The sequence below is a fragment of the Myotis brandtii genome, unplaced genomic scaffold (genome assembly GCF_000412655.1).
Source record: "Myotis brandtii unplaced genomic scaffold, ASM41265v1 scaffold62, whole genome shotgun sequence".
NCBI lineage: Eukaryota > Metazoa > Chordata > Mammalia > Chiroptera > Vespertilionidae > Myotis > Myotis brandtii.
Window position 1 is genome coordinate 1,981,083 of NW_005370366.1, and position 9,972 is coordinate 1,991,054.

Genomic DNA, 9,972 nt, shown 5'->3' on the forward strand with positions numbered 1-9,972 from the left:
GGAGGGGAGCTATGGGGGGAAAAAAGAGGAACAACTGTAATAATCTGAACAATAAAGATTTAATTTTTTTTAAAAAAGAATAAAAGAAGAGGGTCTTTCTATAGGTATGGTATTAGGTTTTCTAGGAGCCCACAATGATGGCAGAATGATATTCAGGATAGAAATAAATATAAATATATTGTGTAAATAAACCAGTAAGTATTTATTTTCTTACTTTCCCTTCTTAGTTTGTAGGGTAAACCAGATTATTTCATTCCAATGCATAATTTTTTTTCTTGGATAAACCATTTAATCACTAAAACCTTCTATGGACCCTCTGTGCTCTCTGGGCAATTAGAAACACAGTGATTTCATGGGAACTGGAGAAGGAATTTGAATTACCTGAGTTCCTGTATTCATGTTAAACAGTGACCTATTATATAACCTGAAGTCAGTTGAATGGAGATGATATTAAATCCCCTCAAAAGTTATCTCTGGTAAAAAACAAACAAACAAAAAAAAAACACAACAACAAACAAACAAACAAAAACCTTTGAATGTCTTTAGACTGGGCATTCCTCCCCAGAAAACCTCCTACCAGCAGTTTAGGGGTTGAAATTATAGCTATCACAACACACTTTAAGCAAAAATTGCTTCAGTCTGTATAATATTACTACTATTGTATACATTCAAAGGAACTTTCTGCTAATTTCCTTTTGTCTGTTTAGGAATAAACCAATACAATGGATTGGGGTACCCTGCACACTTTCATCGGGGGTGTGAACAAACACTCCACCAGCATCGGGAAGGTGTGGATCACTGTCATCTTCATCTTCCGTGTCATGATCCTCGTGGTGGCCGCTCAGGAAGTGTGGGGAGATGAACAGGAAGACTTTGTGTGCAACACTCTGCAGCCAGGATGCAGAAACGTGTGCTATGACCACTTCTTCCCCGTGTCCCACATCCGGCTATGGGCCCTGCAGCTCATCTTCGTCTCCACCCCTGCCCTGCTTGTGGCCATGCACGTTGCCTACTACCGGCAGGAGGCCGCCCGCAAATTCAGACGAGGAGAGAAGAGAAATGAATTCAAAGACTTGGAAGACATTAAAAAGCAGAAGGTTCGGATCGAGGGAGCCCTGTGGTGGACGTACACCAGCAGCATATTTTTCCGAATCATCTTCGAAGCCTCCTTTATGTATGTGTTTTACTTCCTATACAATGGGTACCACCTGCCCTGGGTGCTGAAATGTGGGGTTGATCCTTGCCCCAATCTCGTTGACTGCTTCATCTCCAGACCTACGGAGAAAACCGTGTTCACCATTTTTATGATCTCTGCCTCGGTGATTTGCATGCTACTCAATGTGGCCGAGTTGTGCTACCTGCTGCTGAAAGTGTGTTTCAGGAAATCAAAAAGAGCCCAGACACAAAGAAACCACCCCAGTCATGCCCTAAAGGAGAGTAAGCAAAATGAAATGAATGAGCTGATTTCAGATAGTGGTCAAAATGCAACCACTGGTTTTCCAAGTTAGACATTTCAAAGTGCGATGTAGCCAGCTCCTAACAAAACTGGTGTCTTCTCCTAAGGACCCTCTCTCTAGGCTAGAGACTTTGTGTTTATAAATGGCTTTCATAATACATAGGTACTTGAGTTAATGTTTTATAGAATAATTGTGCCATTAATATGCAACATGATCACATATGTGGTCCATCTCTGAAAACTAAGACAGGTTGACAACCATACCTTGAAGCTTCTTTCACATGTCTGTTTTAAGTGGACCATCTGACATAGTGGGTATTTCCTGAAACTTTAAGATTGTAACTTTTGTTGATAATGTTAATCTAGAAATGGATACTTTTATTAGTAAAAGATATTTTTATAGGATTAAGTGTTTTAGTACTGACTTTGAATTTATATATTTTTATAATGACTAGTCTTCTTTACCTGGAAAAACATACGATGCTAGTTTTAGAATTATACTTTAAGTATTTAAATTTTGAACTTACTGTATCTTGTTGTAAATCATATTTTGCATTGTCTACTGACAAGTTTATAAACTAGCATGATGCTCTGGAAAGTGTTCCTTGTACAATATATTTTTACGGCTTTGTGAATGTAGACAGAGCTGTATGGAGGTCGGAAGCTTTTTAAAACTAGTCCATTTGCAGTAGTTGTGAACAGCTCCCTTCAATAAAGATGAACCCCACTGCTTAAGCGTTCCTATGCATTCTCGGTTTCTGTTCTGTTCAGGGCGCCATGATGTCATCCCCAGTGGTATGATGAATGGGTTGGGGCACTCTTGCTGGGGTAGCTGCTGGTTCTGTGGGTACAGTTGCCCTGAAGTTCACTGAGAACTCTTGCTTCCTCACATCAAATGAGCAGAGACCAAGTTCAGCAGCCCACTCAGTCCTCCACTTGGAGAGGAGTTTGCAGCTTTAGCACATGGAGGATGTCCTCTGGGTCAGTGCAACCTTGATAGAGAGGTCAGGGAAGTTTTCAGGTGTTCAGCAGCAACCTAACAAAGCTTGCCTCAACAGACTCATTCCCTGAGTCCTTCAGTCCATGATGACTGAGAAAAATATCCACAGCTTTACCCCCATAGACGGGGAAACCTTCCTCCTAAGGATTTCCCGGTTGAACACAGATGCCTTTTGTGTGGGTGTTGGTGAGTCAGTCACAGACTGGTCACTCAGGACTAATAATATACACATGCAACTGACATAGTTAGCATACACTATGCATAAGGACACCTAATGGATAATGAATATACATGAGGGCCTGACACAGCCCCAGATTCTATAACACTAAAAAATCTGGTCAGCACTGGTAATTCCCGATTGTCCTATAATGTTGTTTTTAAATAGCTATTTGAATGGGTATAAAATGAAGCCCATGAACAGGAAGGAGGGAAATATCAAGGCAGATAAAACAGCTTTGGTAGCAGGCCCAATCTGAATGGAAAAGGGACTACTTTTCCACCTTGCTCTTGGGACTCCTGGACCCCTCATGACTGCCTCACTGGTCCTTCTCTCTGCTCTTTAACCTGCCTAAACACACCTTCCCTCTGGAGCTCTCACTGCACCATCCCTTCAAGGACTGAGAGTATGGCACACTCGCTGCCAGCACTCTCCATCCACCTGCTTCTCACCACTGTCCCCACTGAAACCAAGCATTATCAGCATAATGATGCTCTGAGCACAAACCTAATGGCTTCTTCTCAGTTATCACAATTGTTTTTAATCCTCACCCAAGGATATGTTTATTGATTTTGAGAGAGGAAGGGGGAAAGAGAGAGAGAGAGAGAGAGAGAGAGAGAGAGCCTCTGGGAACCAAGGTATGTGCCTGATCAAAAACCAAACCCATAACTTTTTGTTATACAGGATGAAGCTCCAACCAACTGAGCCATTTGGCCAGGGTTCAGTTGTTATAATTTTAAAACTCTTTGAGATATTTTTCTAGATTCCAAGACACTGCCCAACTTAACCTTGGATCTCCACCTCCAACTTGGGCTCCTGCACTGCCTTCTCTCCCTCTCCCAGTCCCTTGTGTGAAGACCTTTTCTTTCTTCACCCAACACTTCCTGATGAGATATCATCCCCACTATACAAATGCGAACACTGAGGGTCGGAGAGGTTAGGTAACTTGCCCAAGGTCCATACCTAATAAGTAGCAGAGCCAAGGTTCAAACCAGGTCCAACTGTCTCAATGTCAGTGGCTTAAGTACTGTATTACACTGACTCCCACAGCTTGACTGCACGTGTAATGTGTACCATTAGAAACCTCCCACACCTATTACCCAGCTCCAACAAGCATCTTTTTATGCCTATTCGCTTTTCCCACCTCACCTGCCCATCCCCAAGTCTGGATTATCAAATTCCAGACATTTCATCTGCAAATATTTCAGTATGGGTCTTCTACGAGTCTAGACTAACCTTTTAAAACAAAAACACAATGCCACCATCCCACTAAAAAATCCAGTCAATGTTTATAATTCTCCCGTTGTCCTATAAATGTTCCTTCTTTTTTAGAATTAAACTTGTTATTATGATATAATTATAGATTCATATGTCAGTATAAGAAATAATACAGAGGTCCCAGGTGCTCTTTGCACAGTTTCCCCCAATGGTAACATCTTGTAAAACTACAGTACAAGATTTCAACCAGGATATTGACATTGATACAGTCAAGATACAGAACATTCCATCACCATAAGAACCCCTCATGTTGCACTTTCCCTCCTAATCATTTCCTCCTAGCCCATCCTTGCCCACCACATACCTCCTCAACTCCTGGCAGCCACTGGTCTGCTCATCACTTCTATCATTTTATGGATTGGATTTTCCCCCCTCCGTATACCAATGGTTTTATTTTTTTATTACTGAGTAATATTCATGATATGGGTGTACCACCATTTGTTTAACCATTCAAAGACATGAGGCTGTTTCTAGTTCAGGGCTTACACAAAAAAATATGAACATTCATGTAAAGCAGCGGTCCTCAAACTTTTTAAACAGGGGGCCAGTTCACTGTCCCTCAGACCGTTGGAGGGCCGGACTATAGTTTAAAAAAAAACTATGAACAAATTCCTATGCACACTGCACATATCTTATTTTGAAGTAAAAAAAACAAAACGGGAACAAATACAATATTTGTATTTGCATGTGGCCTGTGGGCCGTAGTTTGAGGACCCCTGATGTAAAGGTTTCTCTGTCAACACAAGTCTTCATTTCTTTCTCTGTGATAAATATTCAGGAATTCGATTGCTGGGCACATTTTACTTTTTAAGAAACTGCCAAGCTGTTTTCCAGAGTAGCTGTGCCATCATATATTCCTACCAGCATGTTTGAGGGACCCAGTTTTTCCTCATCCTTGCCAGCACTGGGTGTTGTCACTATTTTTTATTTTAGCCATTTTGCTAGATGTGTTTAATTTGCATCTCCCTAATGGCTAAAGAGGTTGAACATCATTTCATATGTTTATTTGCCATCTCTATATTCTCTTCATGTCTTTTGCCATTTTCTAATTGGATTGTTTTTCTACTGTTGAGTTTTGAGAATTTTTTATATATTCTAGATACTAGTCCCTGGACAGAGATATTTGGTTTGTAACCCCACCACACACACACACACACACACACACACACACACACACTTTGTCGCTTTTTTATCATCTTCTTAACAGGGTCATTTGCAGAGCAATAGTTTTTCATTTTAATGAAGTCCAATTTATCAATTTTTTTTATGAATCACAGTTTTGGTATCAAGTCTAAGAATTCTTTGCCTAGCCCTAGGTCCTGAAGATTTTCTTGTACATTTTCCCCTAAAAACAATATAGTTTTACACTTAAATCTGTGGTCTATTTTGTGTTAATTTTTGTAAAAGGCCTGAGACTTTTGAGGTTTATTCATTTATTTGGCCGGTAGATATTCAGCATCATTTGATAAAAATACTTTTTCCTCCAGTGAATTGCTTTTGCACCTTTGCCAAAATCAATTAGGCACATTTGTGTGGGGCCATTTTGGGGTTCTCTGGTCCAGTCCATTGATCTGTGTGTCTACCCTTCCACCAACACTAAATAGCCTTGATTAATGTACTATATAAGTCTTGAAATCTGTGAGAGTGATTTCTCCCACTTTATTATTTTTTAAAAATATATTTTATTGATTTTTTACAGAGAGGAGGGGAGAGAGATAGAGAGTTAGAAACATCGATGAGAGAGAAACATCAGTCAGCTGTCTCTTTCACACTCCCTACTGGGTATGTGCCCGCAACCAAGGTACATGCCCTTGACCAGAATCGAACCTGGGACCCTTGAGTCCACAGGTCGACGCTCTATCCACTGAGCCAAACCGGTTAGGACCCACTTAATTATTTTTATAAATTGTTGAAGCTATTCCAATTCCTTTGCCTGTCCATATACATTTAGAATGATCTTATCTATATTTACAAAAATATTGATGGGTTTTATATAAGAGTGACATTAAATCTATATATCAATTTGTTGTCAAATCTTCCTATCCATATACACAGAATACCTATTTATTTATACCTTCTTTGATTTCTTTTATCAGCATTGTGTAGTTTTTAGTGTATAAGTCTTAATTATTTTTCTAAATTGTTGAAGCTATTCCAATTCCTTTGCCTTTCCATATACATTTAGAATGATCTTATCTATATTTACAAAAATATTGATGGGTTTTATATAAGAGTGACATTTAATCTATATATCAATTTGTTGTCAAATCTTCCTATCCATATACACAGAATACCTATTTATTTATACCTTCTTTGATTTCTTTTATCAGCATTGTGTAGTTTTTAGTGTATAAGTCAGAAAAGTTTTGTTAGATTACTTCTACGTATTTTCTTTTCTCTGATTGTAAGTAGTATTGTATTTTAATTCTATAAAATACACTGTCCACATATGCATTGCTAGTATATGGACGTATGTGTTATTTTGTTTGCTTATTTGCTTATGTCCTGTGATCTTGCTGAACTCACTTATTGGTTCTAGATTTTTGTAGATTCCTTGGGATTTTCTGCATAATAATCATATCATCTGCAAATAGGGATAGTTGTAGCTCTTCCTTTATGACCTGTTCTTGCCACATTGCACTAGCGAGAACTTCTAGCACTAAACTGTGTTAAATAGAAATAGTAAACACTGAATTCCTGATCTTGTTTCTATTTAAGGGGAAAAGATTCAATCTTTCACCATTAAGTGTAATGCTAACCATAGGTTTTTTGTGGATGCTCTTTATCAAGTTGAGAAAGTTCTCCTCTCTTCCTGTTTTTCTGAGAGTTTTATCATGCATGGGTGTTGAATTTTATGGAAAAAAAAAAGTTTAGCGTTAATTGATATGATCATGTGACTTTTTTTTTTTTTAGCCCCTTAATATGGTGGATTACACTGATTGGTTTTCAAATATGAAACCAGCTTGCATTCCTGGAATAAACTTGGTCACAACATATACTTCTTTTTATATATTACTGAATTCCATTTTTTAATGTTTTATTAAAGAATTTTTACATCTACATTCCTGGGGATATTGGTGTGTAGATTTCCTTTCTTGTATTATCTTTGCCTGGTTTGGGTATCAGGATAATACCAGAATCACAAAATGAATTGTGAAGTGCTCTTACCTCCTCTATTTTCTTTTATTTTTTAATTAAATTTAGTGTGGGGAGGAGACTGGTCAATAACATTATATAAATTTCAGGTGTACACTTTATGATAGAACATCTCTATACTTTATTGTGAGCTCGCCACCCAAAGTCTAGTCTCCTCCTGCCACCATATATTTTACCCTCTTTACCCTATTCATTCACCCCCACTCCCTTCCATTCTGGTAATCACCATTCTATTGTTTGTATCTTTGAGTGTGTTGTTTGTTTGTTTTGTATTTTCTAGAACAGAACATGTGAAATAGATGGTAATCTTTCTTTAAACATTTGATAGAATCCCCCAGTGAAACTATTTGGGCCTAAATGCTCCTTGAGGTTTTCTTTTTTACAAATTCAATACCCTTAATAGTTATAAGGCTATTGAAATTATCTATTTCATATTGGGTGAGTTATGGTAGGTTCTATTTCTTGAGGAAGTGATCCATTTCATCTAAATTGCAAATTAGTGTAAGTTTGTAATATTTCCTTATTATCCTTTGGATGTCTTCAGGGTCTGTAGTCTTCTCTCTTTTTTTGCCTTTGTCAGTCTTCCTAGAAGTTCATCAATTTTATTAATCACTTCAGAGAACCAGCTCTTGTTTCATCAATTTCTTCTATTCTTTTTCTATTTTCAACTTAATTGATTTCTGTTCTTACCTTATTATGTTCTTCCTTCTGTTTTCTTTGGGTTTATTTTTCACTTCTTTTTCTAGATTCTTGAAGTGGGAACTTAGATTATTGATTAAAGTCATTTCCTCTTTTCTAATGTATGCATTCAGTGCTATACATACCTATATCAGCATGCCTGTAGCTATGTCCCACAAATTTTGACATGTTCCTTTTCTTACTTTCATTCAATCCAATGGTTTATTTAGAAGTGTGTTTTAGTTTCCAAGTGTTTGGAGATTTTCCTGTTATTTTTCTGTTATTGATTTCTTTTTTTTTAATTAAATCTTTATTATTGAAAGTATTACATGTCTCCTTCCCCTCCCCCCCTCCATTGACCTCTACTTTGATTCTATTGTGATCAGAGAGCACACTCTTTATTATTTCAACTATTTTAAATATGTTGAAGTGTTCTTATGGCCCATGTATTAAGCATGTCTTTTTATTCTGCTGTATTGACATTTGTGGCCTACTAACCCTGGGGGAACTGGTCCTCCTGTGGCTAATTCCTGGAGATAGCAAATGACTGATCTGTGAGTACACCTTTCATGTGCACAAAACCAATCCAAAACCCACAACCCAACCACTCCTTTATCAGGCTTTCATGGGGCTTCACATTCTGGGCCACTATCCACCTGCCCTAATCATCCCAAGGCCAGGTACCAGACTACTTGCTAAAATGTTTCAAGCTAGCCAATGGAAGCCTCTTTACCCTGTCTTGCCTTGCCTTTCCCAGACACAGTAAAGAGTTTTGCCCACATTTTCCTCCCACTCCTGTCTCCTCACTAACCCAGGTGCTTCCCTGTGTGACTTAGTCTGGTGTGCTGTACCTCCTTCTAGAGAACTATGAATAAAAATGTCTTCCTTCATGACAATCATGTCCACATTTGCATCTCTTTACTCTACCTGATTAAAACAAATCCTATGTACATTTTTAATAGCTCAGAATATGGTCTATTTTGGTATAAGCTCCATGGGTACTTGAAAAGAATATATATTCTGTTGTCAGAAATGTCAATTAGATCCCATTGGTTGATGGTTGCTGACTTTGTCTATAGTATTCCTGATTTTCTGTCTAGTTGTTCGGTCCATTGTTGAGTGAGAGGTGTTAAAGTATCCAGCTACAATTGTGAATATGTCTATTCTTCCTTTCAGTTCTATCTTTGCATCACATATTTCTCAGTTCTGTTCTTTAGTGCATACACATTTTGGATTGCTATGTCTTCTTTATATCATAATGATATGATGCCCTTCTGTCTGGTAATTTTGTTTGCTCCAAAGAATACTTTATCTGATATCAATATAGCAATTACTGCTTTCCTTTTATTAATGTTTGCATGCATTTTCCACCCTTTTACTTATAACTTATATAATTATATTTGAAATGAATTTCTTGTAGACAGTATATGTGGGTCATGTTTTATAATCCATTCTGTCAATCAGTTTTTTGGTTGGTGTATTTGAACCCTTTACATCCCTTAAGGCTTCAGTCTGCCATTTTATTTTTTGTTTCCTATTTATTATTTCTGTTTTCTTTTTCCTACCTTCATATGGTTTGCTTAAATATTTTTTAGAATGCCATTTTTATTCATCTAGAATTTTTGTGTTCATCTAGTGTTAACTTTTCTAGTGTTTGCTCTAGATATTACATTATATATACACAACTTATCACTGTCTGCTAATATTCTCATCTTACTAGTTTGGGTGAAATATAGAAACTTTACCTCTCTTTACATTTCTTTATCCTCTTCTACTTACAATTATCTTAAATATTTCTTCTATGTAATTTAGAACCACATCAGTGTTATTTTTGTTTCAACTGTCAAACATAATTTAGAAAACTCAAGAAAATAAGAAAAGCCTGTATTTACACATATTTTTGCTTACCATGTCCTTTCCTTCTTTCCTTTCTCCCTCCCTCCCTCTCTCCCTCCCTCCCTCCCTTCCTTCCTTCCAAATACCTTTTCTAACCATTTCTTTTCCTGTATAGAATTGAGTGTCATTCCATACACCAAAGAAAAAACGGTTTTAGGTTTGATTCCTGGTCAGGGCACATACCTAGGTTGTGGATTCAATTCCCCGTCTGGGCTAGTATGGGAGGTAACCGATCAATGTTTCTCTCTCACATTGATATTTCACATTGATATCTCTCTCTCTCTCTCTCTC

The 9,972-nt window shown here is 37.5% G+C and overlaps 1 protein-coding gene and 1 pseudogene across 2 annotated transcripts in view; both read left to right on the plus strand.

Moving 5' to 3' along the window:
• Positions 1 to 2,196, plus strand: part of GJB6 (gap junction protein, beta 6, 30kDa) — an 11,073-nt gene extending 8,877 nt beyond the window's left edge. For both annotated transcript variants that reach the window (XM_005880011.2, XM_014528158.1), the window contains exon 2: positions 708 to 2,196. In XM_005880011.2, the coding sequence (XP_005880073.1) occupies positions 723 to 1,508 (786 nt within the window). In that variant the 5' untranslated portion in view covers positions 708 to 722 and the 3' untranslated portion in view covers positions 1,509 to 2,196. The remainder of the gene's footprint in view (positions 1 to 707) is intronic.
• A 6,132-nt stretch (positions 2,197 to 8,328) lies between these two features.
• The window catches only part of LOC102256444, a 3,698-nt pseudogene continuing 2,054 nt past the window's right edge, over positions 8,329 to 9,972 (plus strand).